Source organism: Dendrobates tinctorius, unplaced genomic scaffold, assembly GCF_039654945.1.
Source record: "Dendrobates tinctorius isolate UK_male_01 unplaced genomic scaffold, ASM3965494v1 ptg000134l, whole genome shotgun sequence".
Lineage (NCBI taxonomy): Eukaryota > Metazoa > Chordata > Amphibia > Anura > Dendrobatidae > Dendrobates > Dendrobates tinctorius.
In genome coordinates, this window is record NW_027361802.1 from 1,417,335 (window position 1) to 1,437,010 (window position 19,676).

Sequence of the window (19,676 nt, forward strand, 5' to 3'; positions counted from 1 at the left end):
ATGGTATAAATATCCAAATGGCCCTTGGCAGAAAAAAGATTCCCCACCCCTGTTCTAGACATTACCACAATGTATTTTAAACAAAACAATTCAGATGCAGTTTCAGCTTTCATTTGAGGGTATCCACATTAAAATTGGATGAAGGGTTTAGGAGTTTCAGCTCCTTAACATGTGCCACCCTGTTTTAAAGGGACCAAAAGTTATTGGACAATTGACTCCAAGGCTATTTCATGGACAGGTGTGGGCAATCCCTTCATTATGTCATTCTCAATTAAGCAGATAAAAGGCCTGGAGTTGATTTGAGTTGTGGTGCTTGCATTTGGAAGGTTTTGCTGTGAAGGAAACAGGCAGTCAAAGGAGCTCTCCATGCAGGTGAAACAAGCCATCCTTAAGCTGCAAAAACAGAAAAAACACATCCGAGAAATTGCTACAACATTAGGAGTGGCAAAATCTACAGTTTGGTACATCCTGAGAAAGAAAGCACTAGTGAACTCATTCATGCAAAAAGACCTGGGCGCCCACAGAAGACAACAGTGGTGGATGATCGCAGAATAATCTCCATGGTGAAGAGAAACCCCTTCACAACAGCCAACCAAGTGAACAACACTCTCCAGGAGGTAGGCGTATCAATATCCAAATCTACCATAAAGAGAAGACTGAATGAAAGTAAATACAGAGGGTTCACTGCACGGTGCAAGCCAGTCATAAGCATCAAGAATCAAAAAGCTAGAAAACATCTAAAAAAAAGCCAGCACAGTTCTGGAAGAACATTCTTTGGACAGATGAAACCAAGATCAACCTCTACCAGAATGATGGAAAGAGAAAACTATGGTGAAGGCGTGGTACAGCTCATGATCCAAAGCATACCACATCATCTGTAAAACACGGCGGAGGCAGTGTGATGGCTTGGGCATGCATGGCTGCCAGTGGCACTGGGTCACTAGTGTTTATTGATGATGTGACACAGGACAGAAGCGGCCGAATTAATTCTGAGGTATTCAGAGCCATACTGTGTGCTCAGATCCAGCCAAATGCAGCCAAACTGATTGGTCGTTGTTTCATACTACAGATGGATAATCACCCAAAACATAAAGCCAAAGCAACCCAGGAGTTTATTAAAGCAAAGAACTGGAATATTCTTGAATGGCCAAGTCAGTCACCTGATCTCAACCCAATTGAGCATGCATTTCACTTGTTAAAGACTAAACTTCAGACAGAAAGGCCCACAACCAAACAGCAACTGAAAACCACCGCAGTGAAGGCCTGGCAGAGCATCAAAAAGGAGGAAACACAGCGTCTGGTGATGTCCATGAGTTCAAGACTTCAGGCAGTCATTGCCAACAAAGGGTTTTCAACCAAGTACTAGAAATGATCATTTTATTTACAATTATTTAATCTGTCCAATTACTTGTGGTCCCTTTAAAAACAGGGTGGCACATGTTAAGGAGCTGAAACTCCGAAACCTTTCATCCAATTTTAATGTGGATACCCTCAAATGAAAGCTGAAAGTCTGAACTTCAACTGCATCTGAATTGTTTTGTTTAAAATTCATTGTGGTAATGTCTAGAACCAAAATTAGAAATATGTTGTCTCTGTCCAAATATATATATGGACCTAACTGTGTATATATATATATATATATATATATATATATATATATATATATAAATGTGTGTGTGTGTATCATCAACCAATCACGAATCATCTTTCATTTCACCAGAGCTGTTCAAAAGAAGCTCAGCTGTGTTTGGTTGCTATGATCAACAGTTTTCCTTGCAACCAATCACTAAGCATCTCTCATTTCACCAGAGCTGGTTAAAAGTAGCTGAGCTGTGATTGGTTGCTATGAGCAAGTTTTCCCACTTGACAACACCTCAGCAGACACTGACATTGTGCGAGAAATCTAGCATCCACAGGAACATAAGCTCCCAGCCATTGTCTGCCCCCCAGAAAGGAGCACATGACAGAAATGAATCCCCCCCCCTCCCGTGGATCAGTGGTATGCAAGTTAGGGCAAATCCTCTCAGCATTTTGGTACTGACCCCAGGCCTTTCTTAAAGGGATCTCCGGTATGGAAGGCAGGGCAAATCCATCCAGTGCTTTGGTTCTGACCCCATGCCTCTCTTAAAGGGATCCTCGGTATGGAAGTCAGGGCAATTGCCTTCAAATGCTCTGGTACTGACCCCAGGCTTTCTTAAAGGGATCTCCTGTACGGAAGTTAGGGCAAATCCCTCAGCGCTCTGATTCTGACCCCAGGGTTCTATTAAAGGGATCATTGGTATGCAAGTCAGGGCAAATCCCACCAGCGCTCTGGTTCTGACCACAGGCTTTCTTAAAGGGATCCCCAGTATGGAAGTTAGGGCACATCCAATCTGCACTTTGGTACTGACCCCCGTCCTCCCTTAAAGGGATCCCCAGTATGGAAGTTAGGGCAAATACACTCAGCGCTCTGGTTCTGACCCAAGGCCCCTCTTAAAGGGATCCCCGGTATGGAAGTGAGGGCAAATCCAATCTGCACTTTGGTACTGACCCCAGTCCTCTCTTAAAGGGATCCCCGGTATGGAAGTCAGGGCAATTGCCTTCAAATGCTCTGGTACTGACCCCAGGATCTATTAAAGGGATCTCCTGTACAGAAGTTAGGGCAAATACCTCAGCGCTTTGATTCTGATCCCAGAGTTCTATTAAAGGGATCATTGGTATGCAAGTCAGGGCAAATCCACTCAGCGCTCTGGTTCTGACGCCAGGCCTCTCTTAAAGGGATCTTCGGTATGGAAGTTAGGACCGTTCCACTCAGTGCTCTGGTTCCGACCCCAGGCTGACGGGATGATGTGGGATATTAGGGGTAGTAGTCCGGTGGCTCTGGCTGATGGGATGATGTGGGATATTAGGGGTAGTAGTCCGGTGGCTCTGACGGGATGATGTGGGATATATGGGGTAGTAGTCCGGCAGCTGTGACGGGATGATGTGGGATATTAGTGGTAGTTGTCCGGTGGCTCTGGCTGACAGGATGATGTGGGATACTATATTGAATGTGGCTATGCGGAGTGGGCAGGGCTATACGCTCAGATATATACTAGCTATGAACCCATTCTACGCCCGGGTGGCGGGCATTTTTATTGGAATATGGTCTCCCATCCTGGTATGTGTTGCACCCCTCATCCCTATCCTGGTATGTATGGTACCCTCACCCCACAATCCTGGTATGCATGGTACCCCCTTATCCATTTACTGGTATTCATTGTTCCCTCACCCCCCAATCCTGGTATGCATGGCACCCCTCATCCCTATCGTGGTATACATGGTATCCCCTCATCCCTATCGTGGTATGCATGGTGCCCTCACCCCACAATCCTGGTATGCATGGTCCTCTCACCCCCCAATCCTGGTATGCATGGTCCCCTCACCCCCCTATCCTGATATGCATGGTCCCCTCACCCCCCATCCTGGTATGCATAGTCCCCTCACCCCCCTGGAATGCATGGTCCCCTCACCCCCCTAACCTGGTATGCATGGTCCCCTCACCCCCCAATCCTGGTATGCATGGTCCTCTCACCCCCCAATCCTGGTATGCATGGTCCCCCCTCATCCCTATCGTAGGATGTATGGTACCCCCTCACCCCCCAATCCTAGTATACATGGCACCCCTTACCTCCCAATTCCGCTATGCATGGTCCCCTCATCCCCAATCCTGGTATGCATGGTACCCCTCATCCTCAATCCTGATATGCATGGTCCCCTCACCCCCTATCCTGGTATGCATGGTCCCCTCACCCCCAATCCTGATATGCATGGTCCCCTCACCCACCTATCCTGGTATGCATGGTCCTCTCAAGCCCCAATCCTGGTATGTATGGTCCTCTCACCCCCCTATCCTGGTATGCATGGTCCCCCTCACCCCCCTTTCGTGGTATGCATGGTCCCCCTCACCCCCCTTTCGTGGTATCCATGGTCCCCTCACCCCCCAATCCTGATATGCATGGTCCTCTCACCCCCCTATCCTGGTATGCATGGTCCTCTCACCCCCCTATCCTGATATGCATGGTTCCCTCACCCCTCTATCCTGGTATGCATGGTCCCCTCACCCCCCAATCCTGGAATGCATGGTCCCCTCACCCCCCTATCTTGGTATGCATGGTCCCCTCACCCCCCAATCCTGGTATGCATGGTTCTCTCACCCCCCTATCCTGGTATGCATGCTACCTATCACCCCCCATCCTGGTATGCATGGTCCCCTCACCCCACTATCCTGGTATGCATGGTCCCCTCACCCCCCAATCCTGGTATGCATGGTCCTCTCACCCCCTATCCTGGTATGCATGGTCCCCTCACCCCCCTTTAATGGTATGCATGGTCCCCCTCACCCCCCTATCCTGGTATGCATGGTCCTCTCACCCCCTATCCTGGTATGCATGGTCCTCTCACCCCCTATCCTGGTATGCATGGTCCCCTCACCCCCCTTTCGTGGTATACATGGTCCCCTCACCCCCCAATCCTGATATGAATGGTCCCCCTTACCCCTATTAAACTGCACACATTAAAAAAAAAAAACACCTTTCTTCCCTGTGTCCAGCGTTGTCCTGTTCTGGGCGTGTTGTAGCGACGGAGTCGGCGCCTGCGCAGTCTGCGCTCACCGCCGTCATTTTCTTGAAGACACACTGCGTTATATTATAGATATATATATATATATATATATAATCATTATAGTTTGTTATAACTAACCGTAGTTAGTTACTATGCCCGGGCAGCGCCGGGCTCTTCAGCTAGTGTATATATATATATACTGTATATATATATATATATATATATATATATATATATATATATATATATATATATGAAATTTTTATACCATGTATACATACACAGGTGCTTCTAACAAAATTAGAATATCATCAAAAAGTTAATTTATTTCAGTTCTTCAATACAAAAAGTGAAACTCCTATATTAGATGGAGTCAAACAGAGTGATCTATTTCAAGTGCTTATTTCCATTAATGTTGATGATTATGGTTTACTGACAATGAAAACCTAAAATGTTGGCTTAATGAAGTATATCTTCAGTAAATGCACTCAGTATTTGATCAGGGCTCCTTTTGCATCAGTTGCTGCATCAATGCGGCATGGTATGGAGGCGATCAGCCTTTGGCACTGCTGAGGTGCTATGGAAGCTATACGTGAAGAAATAGGTTGAACTGCACTAGTGGGGCACTTATATCACACTTGAATATGAATGTTCCCTTATTTTCCGATGTAGAACAGAATGTTCAACTGGTATTCGGTGCTCGGCATGGAATAATCCCACATGTAAACTTCAATATTCAAAGAAAAAAATGCGTCACTCACCACGTTGACTGTGATTTTTGAAGTCCTTTATTTCATCTTTCGTGGCATCGACAGTGAAATGGACATGCAGGTTTAAGGAAGCATGCGGAGAGGGAAAGAGTGGACTATGGCCGTTTCATGTGTGATTGCTTCAATGGGTCCAGGACTTTTTTCTTTGAATATTGATGCTATGGAAGCCCAGGTTGCTATGATAGCAGTTTTCAGCTTGTTTGCATTGTTGGGTCTGGTGTCTCTCATCTTCCTCTTGACAATACCCCAGAGATTCTCTATGGGGTTAAGGTCAGGAGAGTTTGCTGGCCAATCAAGCACAGTGATACTGTTGTTTTTAAACCAGGTATTGGTACTTTTGCCAGTGTGGACAGGTGCCAATTCCTGCTGGAGAATGACATTTTCATCTCCAAAAAGTTTGTCGGCAGAGGGAAGCATGAAGTGCTCTAAAAATTCCTGGTAGACGGCTGCGCTGACTTTGGTCTTGATAAAACACAGTGGACCTACACCAGCAGATGACATGGCTTCCCAAACTATCACTAATTGTGGAAGTTTCACACTAGACCTCAAGCAGATTGGATTGTGTGCCTCTCCGCTCTTCCTCCAGACTCTGGGACCTTGATTTACAAATGAAATGCAAAATTAACTTTAATCTGAGAACAAAATCTTGGACCACTGAGCAACAGTCCAGTTCTTTTTTTCTCATTGGCCCAGGTAAGATGCATCTTGCATTGTCTATTGATTATGAGTGGCTTGACCCAAGGAATGTGACACTTGCAGCCCATGTTCTGGATACATCTGTGTGTGGTGGCTCTTGAAGCAATGACTCCAGCAGCAGTCCACTTCTTGTAAATCTCCCCCAAATTTTTGAATGACCTTTTCTTAACAATCCTTTCAAGTCTGCGGTTATCCCAGTTGCTTGTGCACCTTTTTCTTCCACACTTTTTCCTTCCACTCAACTTTCCATTAATATGCTTGGATACAGCACTCTGAACAGCCAGCTTCTTTAGCTATGACGTTTTGTAGCTTACCCTACTTGTGGAGTGTGTCATTGACTGCCTGCTGGACACCTATCAAATCAGCCATGATTATGGAGCCTACTGAAACAGACTAAGGGACCTTTTTAAACGCTTGGAAGCCTTTGCAGGTGTTTTTTGTTAATTATTCTAATTTACTGAGATAATGACTTTTGGGTTTTCATTGGCTGTAAGCTATAACCATCATCATTAACAGAAATAAACACTTGAAATAGATCACTCTGTTTGTAATGACTCTATATAATATATAAATATACAATTATAAACTAACTTTTTTATGAAATTCTGGAGAGAGCTGGAGAGAGTTCCTTGCAGCACAGTCAGATTCCTGGTGTGGAAGGAGTCAGAGGGAATTTCCTTGCAGCTCTGACAGAGCTTGGTGGCAGCTATTCAGGAGGAGGGCTGCATTCTGGTGGTGGACTGTTATGATAGAGTCACCGTAGGAGGCAGACACAAAAATAGAAGCTACGTCCAGAAAACCAAAGAAGTTGGCAACTATCAGATTGCAGACCCCTGAACCTATCAACACAACTAGCAGTAGCTGTGGGGGGTTCCTACGGAGCCCTAGACCCCTCGATCACAGCCGGAGAGCTAAATAGCCTAAAGACAGAAAAGGGAAATCTAAACTGCCCCAGAGCAGACCCCAAAGTAAAAGGCAGCCCCCAACATATAATGACGGTGAAGCAAGATGAAAAAACACTCACAAAGATAGAAAGATAGGCTGAGCAAACGATGGGGCCCAAGCTAACTAAACAGGACAGGAAAGGAAGGTTGCTGTCTGCAATCTGCCAAAACCCTATCAAAGACATAAGCCAACAGGCTGATATGGAAAAAGACCCTGAATCAGCTAGGCTTCAAAAACTATATCAGCACTCAGGTATTTTCTGAAGACAGAGCTAAAGGAATTCAGCTCACCCCAGCAGGGAATGGCAGAAATCCAGAAAAACAAAGCAAAACAAAGTCAAAGCACAAATGCAAAAAGCTGAGCAGAAAACTTAGCTTTAGAAGAGCAGGAATTCAGACTGGTCTCCAAGGATCCCTCAGAGAAATCACCCGCAGGGCAGAAGGGCGTCGGCGGCCTTATATCCAGTCAGTAACTCCACTCAGCCAGTCATCATCATTAGTCTCAGGTGCTTGATAATCAGGCTCACTACCTTTCTTTACCAGAAGAGGGAGTTCATCGGGCCTCAGTGGTGGAGGGGAAATGAACTCACAACAGTAGCTCCCCCTTGAGGAGGGGTCACCGAACCCTCAACCACGCCACCAGGGCGATCAGGGTGAGCCCGATGAAAGGCACGCACCAATCTTTCGGCATGAATATCAGAGGCAGAGACCCAGGAATTATCCTCCTGACCATAACCCTTCCACTTAACCAAATACTGGAGTCTCCGTCTAGCCAGACGGGAATCCAGTATTTTCTCTACCTCATATTCCATGTTACCTTCAACCAATACAGGGTCTGGAGGTGCCACCCCCGGAACAAAAGGTTCAACAAACCTCTTCAACAAAGACTTATGGAACATATTATGGGTTTTAAATGTGACAGGAAGAGCCAAACGAAAAGAGACCGGATTAATAATCTCCAAAATCTTGTAAGGTCCAATAAATCTAGGCTTAAACTTAGGAGAAGCCACCTTCATAGCAATATTTTTTGATGATAACCACACCATATCACCAACCTTAAACTGGGGACCAATGGTCCTATGTCGGTTGGAAAACCGCTGGGCCTTTTCCTGGGAGAGAGATAACTTATCCACCACTTGGTCCCAGATCTGGTGCATTCTCTCCACCACAGTGTCAACACCTGGGCAGGCAGAGGGCTCCACCTGCCCTGAAGAAAATCGAGGATGAAACCCAAAGTTACAAAAAAAAAGGTGACATCAAAGTGGCAGAACTAGCTCTATTATTTAAAGCAAATTCGGCCAAGGGCAAAAATGAAACCCAATCATCCTGATCAGCGGAAATAAAATATCTCAAATACGACTCCAAGGTCTGGTTTGTTCTCTCTGTCTGCCCATTGGTCTGAGGGTGAAAAGCAGAGGAGAAGGACAACTGAATTCCCAGCTTGGAACAGAAAGTTCTCCAAAATCTAGACACAAACTGAACTCCTCTGTCAGATATAATGTTCTCAGGAATCCCGTGCAAGCGAACCACCTGTTGCAAAAACAGGGGCACCAACTCAGAGGAAGACGGCAACTTAGGGAGTGGTACAAGATGAACCATCTTAGAAAACCTATCACAAATCACCCAAATAACAGTCATCCTTTGAGAGACAGGCATATCAGAGATGAAATCCATTGAAATATGGGTCCATGGCCTCTTGGGAACAGGCAAAGGCATCAACAACCCACTAGAGCGAGAACACGATTTAGACCGGGAGCAAGTCCCACAGGACTGCACAAAATTCCTGACATCACGAGACAAAGAGGGCCACCAAAAAGAGCGACTCACCAGATCTCTAGTACCAAAAATACCTGGATGACCAGCCAAAGCAGAGCAATGAACTTCAGACATCACTCTCTTCTTCCACTGGTCAGGAACATACAACTTTCCACTGGGACAACGCTCAGGTTTGTCCTCCTGGAACTCTTCTAGAGCACGTCTCAAATCAGGCGAGATGGCAGAAAGAACTATCCCTTTGCCTAAGATGATAGCAGGCTTGGTCACCACAGGTGAATCAGCAAAGAAGCTCCTAGAGAGGGCGTCTGCCTTGACATTCTTAGTTCCAGGAAGAAAAGAAACCACAAAATCAAAATGTGTAAAAAAACAAGGCCCACCTAGCCTGTCTAGGGTTCAAGCGCTTAGCCGACTCTAGGTAAATCAAATTCTTGTGGTCAGTGAGGACCACGATTTGATGTTTAGCTCCATCCAACCAATGTCTCCACTCCTCAAATGCCCATTTCATGGCCAACAGTTCCCGATTCCCCACATCATAGTTACGTTCAGATGGAGAGAACTTTCGGGAAAAGAAAGCACAGGGATTCATTTTAGATGTTACAGGATCCCTTTGGGACAAAACAGCTCCTGCACCAATCTCAGAAGCATCCACCTCTACCTGGAACGGAAGTGAGACATCAGGTTGCCGCAAAACCGGGGCGGAGGTGAATCTTCGCTTCAGCTCCTGAAAGGAAGAAACAGCCTCCGGAGACCAATTTAACACATCAGCACCCTTCTTAGTCAAATCAGTCAATGGCTTGGCAATACTAGAAAATTTTGCTATAAATTTCCGATAAAAATTAGCAAAACCCAAAAACTTCTGGAGGGCCTTCAAAGAAGTGGGCTGAACCCAATCGTAAATGGCCTGTACCTTGGCCGGGTCCATTTCAATAGTTGACGGAGACAAAATAAATCCCAAAAAGAAATCCTCTGTACTCCAAAAAGGCATTTAGATCCTTTGACATACAGGGAATTCTCCCTCAAGATCCGGAACACAGTCCGAATATGTTCCACATGAGAATCCCAATCCTTGGAGAAGATCAAAATATCATCCAGATAGATAATCAAAAATTTATCGACAAAATCTCAGAAAATATCGTTCATGAAGCACTGGAAGACAGAACGGGCATTAGTGAGCCCAAAAGGCATCACCAGGTACTCAAAATGTCCCTCTGGAGTATTAAACGCCGTCTTCCATTCATCCCCATGCTTAATGCGAATAAGATTATACGCCCCCCTGAGGTCAAGCTTGGTAAACCAGCAAGCACCTTTAACTCTAGAGAATAGATCCAAAATCAGGGGTAACGGATACTGATATTTAACAGTAATTTTGTTGAGGGCACGATAATCAATACAAGGTCTTAATGATCCATCCTTTTTGGCTACAAAAAAAACCCGGCACCTAAGGGTGACGAGGATGGTCTAATGTGACCCTTCTCCAACGCCTCCTTAATATAGGATCGCATAGCCTCGTGCTCGGGTACAGATAAATTGAAGAGCCGACCCTTGGGAAGTTTACACCCCGGGCTCAGTTCAATTGCACAGTCATAACTCCTATGAGGAGGCAGAGACGCAGACTCATTCTCACTAAATACATCATAAAAGTCCGCCAAATAGTCAGGAACATCATGCGACTGAGGAGAGGTGGAAAACACCGGAGCCTCACTAAAGGCACACCGACAACCCCAACTCACCACAGACACAGATTTCCAATCCAAAACTGGATTATGAATTTGTAACCAGGGAAACCCCAGAACAATGGTATCATGCAGATTATGCAACACCAAAAATCTGCAATTTTCTTGATGGTCTGGGGCGACCCGCATTACCACCTGGGTCCAAAACTGAGGTTTATTTTTCGCCAAAGGAGTAGCATCAATCCCCCTCAAAGGGATAGGCGTCTGCAGGGGTGTCATCGGAAATCCACAACGTTTAGCAAAATCCAAGTCCATTAGGTTTAGGGCTGCTCCCGAATCCACAAAAGCCTTGGCGGAAAATGTGGACAGGGAGCAGATCAGAGTAATAGCCAGAAGAAACTTAGGTTGAACACCACCAACAGAAAATGTGTGTGCAAAGCGTTTCTCTCGTTTAGGACAGACAGAAATAATATGCGAGGCATCTCCACAGAAAAAACACAACTTATTACGCCTTCTGAACTCCTGACGCTGCTCTCTGGACAAAACTCTATCACATTGCATAGGTTCAGACACCTGTTCAACTGGTGGCAACACCTCTCGTGCAATCCTGCGTTCACGCAAACGCCGATCAACCTGAATGGCTAATGACATAGAATCGTCCAGACCAGAGGGAACAGGAAATCCCACCATAGTATCTTTTACGGCTTCTGACAAACCCTTCCGAAAGAGAGCAGCCAAGGCATTATCATTCCAGGTAGTAAGAACCGCCCACTTTCGGAATTTTTGACAGTACAATTCTGCAGAATCTCGACCCTGGTTCAATGCCAGCAGGGTCTTTTCAGCCTGATCAATAGCATTAGGTTTGTCATACAACAACCCCAAGGCTTGAAAAAATGCGTTCACATTAGTCAGAATAGGATCATCTGGTTTCAAAGAAAACGCCCAATCCTGGGGATCGCCACGCAGCAAAGAGATGACAATTTTAACCTGCTGCGCAGAGCTCCCTGACGAGTTAGGCTTCAAGGCAAAAAATAATTTACAATTATTTTTGAAATTCAAAAATTTAGACCGATCCCCAAAAAATACATCAGGTGTAGGAATCTTTGGTTCAGCAGCATGTGAATGAGCGAGGTAGGCGGAAATTCCCCGCACTTCCGCAGCGAGCTGCTCCACACGATCAGACAATTGCATTATCTCTATTGATAGAAAAAAAAAATTCCCCCTACGGCCTCAGAGATATAGAGGAAAAAATATACACACTTTTTTTTTTTTTTTTTTTTTTTTTTTTACAATTCTTTCCTGCTATTGAGTACCCTAGGATCTGCGGTATGGCGGGTGATTCTGTTATGATAGAGTCACCGTAGGAGGCAGACACAAAAATAGAAGCTACGTCCAGAAAACCAGAGATGTTGGCAACTATCAGATTGCAGACCCCTGAACCTATCAACACAACTAGCAGTAGCCGTGGGGATTCCTACGGAGCCCTAGACCCCTCGATCACAGCCGGAGAGCTAAATAGCCTAAAGACAGAAAAGGGAAATCTAAACTGCCCCAGAGCAGACCCCAAAGTAAAAGGCAGCCCCAACATATAATGACGGTGAAGCAAGATGAAAAAACACTCACAAAGATAGAAAGATAGGCTGAGCAAACGATGGGGCCCAAGATAACTAAACAGGACAGGAAAGGAAGGTTGCTGTCTGCAATCTGCCAAAACCCTATCAAAGACATAAGCCAACAGGCTGATATGGAAAAAGACCCTGAAGCAGCTAGGCTTCAAAAACTATATCAGCACTCAGGTATTTTCTGAAGACAGAGCTAAAGGAATTCAGCTCACCCCAGCAGGGAATGGCAGAAATCCAGAAAAACAAAGCAAAACAAAGTCAAAGCACAAATGCAAAAAGCTGAGCAGAAAACTTAGCTTTAGAAGAGCAGGAATTCAGACTGGTCTCCAAAGATCCCTCAGAGAAATCACCCGCAGGGCAGGAGGGCGTCGGCGGCCTTATATCCAGTCAGTAACTCCACTCAGCCAGTCATCATCATTAGTCTCAGGTGCTTGATAATCAGACTCACTACCTTTCTTTACCAGAAGAGGGAGTTCATCGGGCCTCAGTGGTGGAGGGGAAAATGAACTCACAACAGTGGACTCTTGCTGGGAACAAGAGCAACAGAGCAAAGCTAAGTGGTGTTTCCCTGTGTGTGTCTTTCCTTTATGTGTGTTTCAGTGCAGTGGTGGAATTAGTCTCTGCACCGGCCATTTCACTACAAAGGGGTAGGTGCAGGGCGAGCTAGGGTTTAAAGGTATCCAGATCGGCGCCTGGTGCGGAACCGGCCTAGGGATCGGTAGGAGTGAAGAGACACTGACTCAGGGGAGTGCAGGAGGTCTCCACGTCCCCGTTCCCTATGGCAGGGCCCACCATTGTAATTGATTCCCTTGTGTTTCCCCTTATTATTTAACTTCGCCCTGCTGGAGGCGGTGTATCCGGTTTCACGTGTATTTCTGAAATTCGCCTGCTGGAGGCGGTGTATCCGGCTGTACGTCTTATTATTTAAATTCGCCTTACTGGAGGTGGTGTATCCAGGGTCGCGTGTGTCATATAAAATCGCCCTGCTGGAGGCGGAGTGTCCAGTCACACGTTGATCATTACAGAAGAATAGCAGAGGATCCCCAAATCCAGGTGTTGCATCATTCCCAAGAAGACTCGTGACTGTACTAGCTCAAAAGGGTGTTTCTGTTCAATACTTAGCAAAGGGTCTGAATTCTTATGACAATGTGATATTTCAGTTTCTCTTTTTTAATAAATTTGCAAATATTTCTACATTTCTGTTTTTTTTTTCAGGCAAGATGGAGTGCAGAGTGTACATTACGAAAAAAATGAACTTTTTTTTAATTTAAAGGAGTCTGAATACTATCCTTACCCATTGTATATGGTGGCACGACAATTGTATGAAAGTCGCATGTACAACGTACTTACATGCAGATGTCATATATAAACAAGTCTGAGTATATCCCTGTACTGTAACTAGCAACCTACGATTCATAGAGCCTACTTAATTTGATTTTTTTTTGGTTTACTAATTGCCTCACTACATGAATGGATTCAAAAATCCATTGTCTCCAAAGATTTCTGGCAGCCTTAATTGAGGATGTCATACACACAAGGGAAATTAGAACAGATATGCACCATTAGCCACTTCTGTTTTCCATGCAGTCATTACCGTGCGGCCTGAGCACGCAGACACATTACAATCAAATCATCATCAATATGATCTATCAGGCCCAACTACACCATTAAATGGGTCTTTCCAGGAAGAGGACTTCTGGGCGTCATCGATGTACAACATACTGAGAAGTATCTATACTGCTTCTTAGATTTCTTTCTGCAGGATTTCCTGATAAAAATGGATGCAGAAACCCAAATATATAATGCATGATGGACACCTTTAGAAACTTGTTTCCTAACATGAAAAGAGATGGCGTAAAGTCCTTGTTTGAGGCATGAGAATGTGAGCAAAGCCACAGTATCATTGTTAGCTTCTTCCCGAGGCAGCAGATGTGACAGGTGAGAGCTTCATCAGTCACAGAGCTGAGTGGTACATAATTATTAATGAGCAGTTCAGTGCCAGGTGGCGGACAGCGCCTCCAGTCATTGGTGTTGTCCCGTCTTCCTCCCCTTTCATGTCTTCCCACCAGCTGCTGTTTGCGGATAATGTTACATAGCTCAGCTCTCAGGATGCAGGTCAGTCCTCACTAAGTAGATGTGCTCTGTCTGTGGCAGTGCCTGGTGTGCAATATTGGAAAGGTTTGATATGTTTTCCTGGGAAAGATGACAGAATGTGCACAGAGTAACCACAAGGAAAATCCTCAGTTCTTATTACTAGCATTTTAATTTGCTGCAGATAGGCCTGATGTGAACTGAAACGTTATCGTTCTCTGACCAAACTGTTTTCTTTTAATTTCCTGTCCAATACCAGGGGGCAAAGGACACAAAAAATTCATTGGATATCAGTGTAATATGAATTACAGTAGAAGAGCAGAAGGCTAGCACTCGACTCTTGTGGATATGATGGTGCTAGTGAACGGAGCCAGTGGTCCCATAAATAGTAGAATATACAATCACTGCACTCATAGAGGTTGAAGAGGTTTGCTTCAAGTGAATCGTTTATTACAGGTGATGGGTGAACTACAGGCAAAAATTAACGTTTCGGCCAGTTAATGGCCTTGATCACAATGCCGCCTTTGAAAATATCTCTCTAGTTTACAATACAAGCGATCAATGGAGACGGTTGATGTAGAAATAGACAGAAAATTCCACAATAGAGGGAATGGTGTATAGGGGTCAAAAGGTGACGCCACACTGGTTGTATGTGATTTTTGAGTGAGGTAATTCTTAAATTGATAAGGTTGTGCACAGATATAGGTGCAGGTACTGCTGTATCACAGGAGCGTTCTTGGGCGACGCAGCTGCAGAAGCCGAGTGGGAGACGCTGGCACATTAAGTGTCTAAGCGTGGGGGAGCTTCTGCAGCTGCGTCGCCCAAGAACGCTCCTGTAATACAGCAGTACATGCATCTATATCAGTGCTACCACCATTGGATCCTATACTACTGCGGTGACCAGATTATCTGAACATGGCTTAATACATTCCAGCACCCCCATAACAGCCACTGATGTCTGCTTCTACTACAGCGCCATCCAGCTGTTTCCATGACACAATTTAGGTTGCATGCACAACCTTATCAATTTAAGAATTACCTCACTCAAAAATCACATACAACCAGTGTGGCGTCACCTTTTGACCCCTATACACCATTCCCCCTATTGTGGAATTTTCTGTCTATTTCTACATCAACTGTCTCCATTGATCGCTTGTATTGTAAACTAGAGAGAGATTTTCAAAGGCGGCATTGTGATCAAGGCCATTAACTGGCCGAAACGTTAATTTTTGCCTGTCAGTTCACCTATCACCTGTAATAAACAATTCACTTGAAGCAAACCTCTATGAGTGCAGTGATTGTATATTCTCCTAATACAAATTACAGTCTGACTGTCAGTACACTTACATTCACATTGTAATTGATTTGGTAAGTGTTCCTCCTAAGGCCTGTTTCACACTTCAGTCAAAATCCGTTGTTAGCAGAAAAAACGGATCCGGCGGATTTGCCTGGCGGATCCGTTTTTTCCCATAGACTTGTATTAGCGACGGATTGTGAAGGATAGGTGTCCGTCTGCTGGAAACAACATCCATAGGAACGTTTTTTATCTTCGTCGAAAAGTCTGACAGTGACGGATCCACCGTCGTCTGCTAGAATGGACGCCTAGTCGCCGTCCGTCATATGATGGAATCCGTCGCTAGATTCCGTTTTTTCAAACTGAGCAGGCCCAGAACAATTTCTCTTCATTTAATTTAACCCCAAAAGCCGTTCTTGCACTGAAAATTGACGGATTGTGACTGATTCTAAAAGACTGAAGTGTGAAACTGTTAAATATTAATAATTTGGTTGTTAATTTCTTATAAGACTCAGTTCTGTACATTGCTTTAGCTTACACGACATAGGCTATTTTTAAGTTTGGCTCATGGTACAGGACAACTCCATATATACCTGGATCACGTGCTTTAAGAGACGTATATAATTCATGGCTCACTCTAGAGGTCGCTCGTTCCTTCCCTCATCATCATGAGACAGACATCTCTGCTCGGACATAACTGAACAGCTGGTATGTTACTTTACTACGAAGAAGCCTAAGAGAAACAGAGGCCATTTGCCATGTGGGATCTCAGAGAAAGAAGGTGACAAGCTTAGCTATGAACTAATGGACAATCTCTCTTTCACCTATTTTTATATTTTTCTGTAATAATCTTTTCTTTGATGGAAGAATCCAAATAAACCACTACATTTTTATCTGGTAACTAGTCTTGAGTATTTTACAGGATAAGCATTATTTTACATTGGAGAGCCAGCCAGATCTGAATTTTTGTACTTTTTTTGCGGATTTCCCTCAACTTGCCCAACAGGGGGATTGAACTTTGTTAACGTCAGTCATATGTGCAAGTTATCAGGAACTCCACTATTCACAAGAATCAGACAGAATCTAGAAGTGAGGACTAAGAATTGCCAGATAGATTGAGAAGTACTATAGTTAGCATAGTTAGCAATGCCAAAAAAAAGACATTTGTCTATCCAATTCAGCCTATATTCCGTCAAAATAAATCCCTAGATCTTCGTCCTTCTAAAGAACCTAATAAATATTTAGTAAGATACAATATTGTTACACTCCAGGAAGACATCCAGGTCTCTCTTGAACCCCTCGACTGAGTTTGCCATCATCATCTCCTCAGGCAGGGAATTCCAGATTCTCACTGCCCTAACTGTAAAGAATCCTCTTCTATGTTGGTGGAAAAACCTTTTCTCCTCCAGACACAGGGAATGCCCCCTTGTGACCTTCATCTTCCTTGGTATAAACAGATCCTCAGAGAGATATTTGTATTGTCCCCTTATATACTTATACATGGTTATTAGATCGCCCCTCAGCATCTTTTTCTAAACTAAATAATCCTAATTTTGCTAATCTTTCTGGGTATTGTAATTCCCCCATCCCCTTCATTAATTTTGTTGCTCTCCTTTGTACTCGCTCTAGTTCCATTATATCCTTCCTGAGCACCAGTGCCCAAATCTGTACACAGTACTCCTTGTGAGGTCTAACCAGGGATTTGTACAGAGGCAGTATAATGCTCTCATCATGTGTATCCAGACCTCTTTTAATGCACCCCATGATCCTGTTTGCCTTGGCAGCCGCTGCCTGGCACTGGCTGCTCCAGGTACATTTATCATTAACTAGGATCCCCAAGTCCTTCTCCATGTCAAATTTACCCAGTTCAGTGTGTAACGGTGATATTGATTCCTTCTTCCCATGTGTATAATATTACATTTATCACTGTTAAACTGCATCTGCCACCTTTTGGTCCAAGTCTCCAACTTATCCATATCCATCTGTAGCAGAATACTATCATCTCTTGTATTGACTGCTTTACATAGTTTTTTATCATCTGCAAATATTGATATTTTACTGTGTAAACCTTCTACCAGATCGTTAATAAATATGTTGAAGAGAATAGGTCCCAACAACGACCCCTGCGATATCCCACTGGTCACAGCGACCCAGTTAGAGAATATACCATTTATAACCACCCTCTGCTTTCTATCACTAAGTCTGTTACCCATTTACATACATTTTCCCCCAGACCCAGCATTCTCATTTTGTGTACCAACTTCTTGTGTGGCACGGTATCAAACGCTTTGGAAAAATCAAGATATTCCACGTCCAGTGACACACCTTGGTCCAGTCTATAGCTCACCTCTTCATAAAAACTGATTAGATTGGTTTAACAGGATCCATTCCTCATAAACCCATGCTGATATGGCGTTAAACAGTTATTCTCATTGAGATAATCCAGGATAACATCCCTTAGAAACCCTTGAAATATATTACTAATAGAGGTTAGACTTAGGCTAGGTTCACATTAGCGTTTCTGTGCGCAGCGTATGCAAACGCATGCAAACACATGTTTACGCAGCGTTTTTTATCAGCATCATCTTGCGCATAACACCAAAAAACGCTGCGTTTGCATGCGTTTGTATGCTTTTTTGCATATGTTTGCATTGTTTCTGTTCAATATTTCCAATACTTTTCCAGTAGAATTTCCTTGACACCAGACACCCAGTAGGCGTGTCTCATGAGATTTCTATATATAGACACACTGCCCTGAGGAAATCCTCGTCCTTTGCTGCTGTATCCTGCTGCAAGATGGATCTTAGCATGGAGAGCTTCATGATTAATCTTGATTTTTCATTGAAATTGGCTGTTGCCTTTGCTGTGGCTTGTGAAGAAGAAAGAAGAAGCGAAAGACGGAGAAGACATCGTTGTCACTATTGGCACACCCCATTTTAGAAGTTCGAGAGAGCTGTGGAGCCTACCACTCGTACACAGAGCTGTGTGAAAACCCGAAAAAAATTTTGACTACACGAGAATGTTGGAACAGAGCTTCCATGACTTGCTGTTACGTGTCCAAAGATCCATCACCAGGCAGGATACACAGCTACGTCAAGCTGAGGAACATCTGTTGGTCACCCTGAGGTACATAATTTGGAAAAAGAAACACCTGGCATTAATATGATTGTTCTAAAAGCCATGTACTGATTTTTTTTTCCTACTTTCTGTTCCTAAGGTTCCTGGCTACCGGAGAGACCTTATCATCTCTACATTTTCTGGATTGAAGTGTCCACACTTTCTGGGATTTTTGAAGACATCTGCGGTGCTTTATGTGACGTTCTGTGTGAAGAATTCCTCCCCAGCCCACAACTGAACTCTGGCTGGAAAATGCTCCAAAATTCCAGGACATTTGTAATTTTCCAAACTGTTTGGGGGCTGTGGACGGCAAACACATTTGGATTATGAAACCTGCTGGACGTGGATCTGAGTATTTCAATTACAAAAAATACTTTTCCATTGTTCTCATGGCGATTGCAGATGCTGACTGTCGATTTGTCGCCATGGACGTTGGCTCATTTGGACGAGGAAATGACTCACAGACTTTCAAAAACTCTGACACGGGCCAACGTTTGTATGGTAATGATTTCAATTTTCCACAGCCACGACCTCTTCCGAACACTGTAGGACCGCCAATACTATTTGTTGTGGTTGGAGATGAGGCGTTCCAAATGTGTGCCAACCGCATAAAACCGTACTCAAGTCGGGACTTGAATCACACCAAAAGAATATACAACTACTGACTCACAAGGGCACGAAGAACTGTGGAGTGTGCCTTTGGATTGCTGGTATCTAAATGGCACATTTTGGGAACAGCCCTCAGTCTAAAAATTGAGACAATTGATGACGTTGTGAAAACGTGTGTTGTTCTACACAATTACATCCTGGTGAAAGAGTGACAACACTTTGAACTTGAGGAACTTACTACCACATTGCAAGATTACCAAGATCATTCTCTGAGGACTACAGTGCAAGTTACCCAAATGAGGGATAAATTTGCTGCCTACTTTGTTTCAGATATTGGACGTGTGGCATGGCAAGAATAAATGGTTGAAGCCGCTTGTAAATGTACCTGTATTGTTTGCTACTTGTACCTCTATTGTTTGCTAACCTTAATAATAATAAAACCTCCACTGTAACATCCGTTATACAATATACACGTGTGCGTCTTCAAATGAAAAGACAAGCAC

At 44.2% G+C, this 19,676-nt stretch overlaps 1 protein-coding gene and 1 long non-coding RNA gene across 3 annotated transcripts in view; both read left to right on the top strand.

Annotated features, from left to right (window-relative positions):
- MOB3B (MOB kinase activator 3B) overlaps positions 1–19,676 on the top strand; it is a 122,349-nt gene that overhangs the window by 69,076 nt on the left and 33,597 nt on the right. Inside the window, exon 4 of one of the 2 annotated variants that reach the window (XM_073543669.1) lies at positions 13,278–13,460. The exons of the other annotated variant lie outside the window; for it this stretch is intronic. Within the exon in view, the coding sequence (XP_073399770.1) occupies positions 13,278–13,316 (39 nt within the window). The 3' untranslated portion in view covers positions 13,317–13,460. Of the gene's footprint in view, positions 1–13,277; positions 13,461–19,676 lie in introns of those variants that run through there. 2 annotated transcript variants of the gene reach the window in all.
- Positions 15,399–19,641, top strand: LOC141048250 (uncharacterized). Its single transcript, XR_012220013.1, has 2 exons — positions 15,399–18,573; positions 18,665–19,641. It is a non-coding gene; the product is annotated as an uncharacterized lncRNA (long non-coding RNA).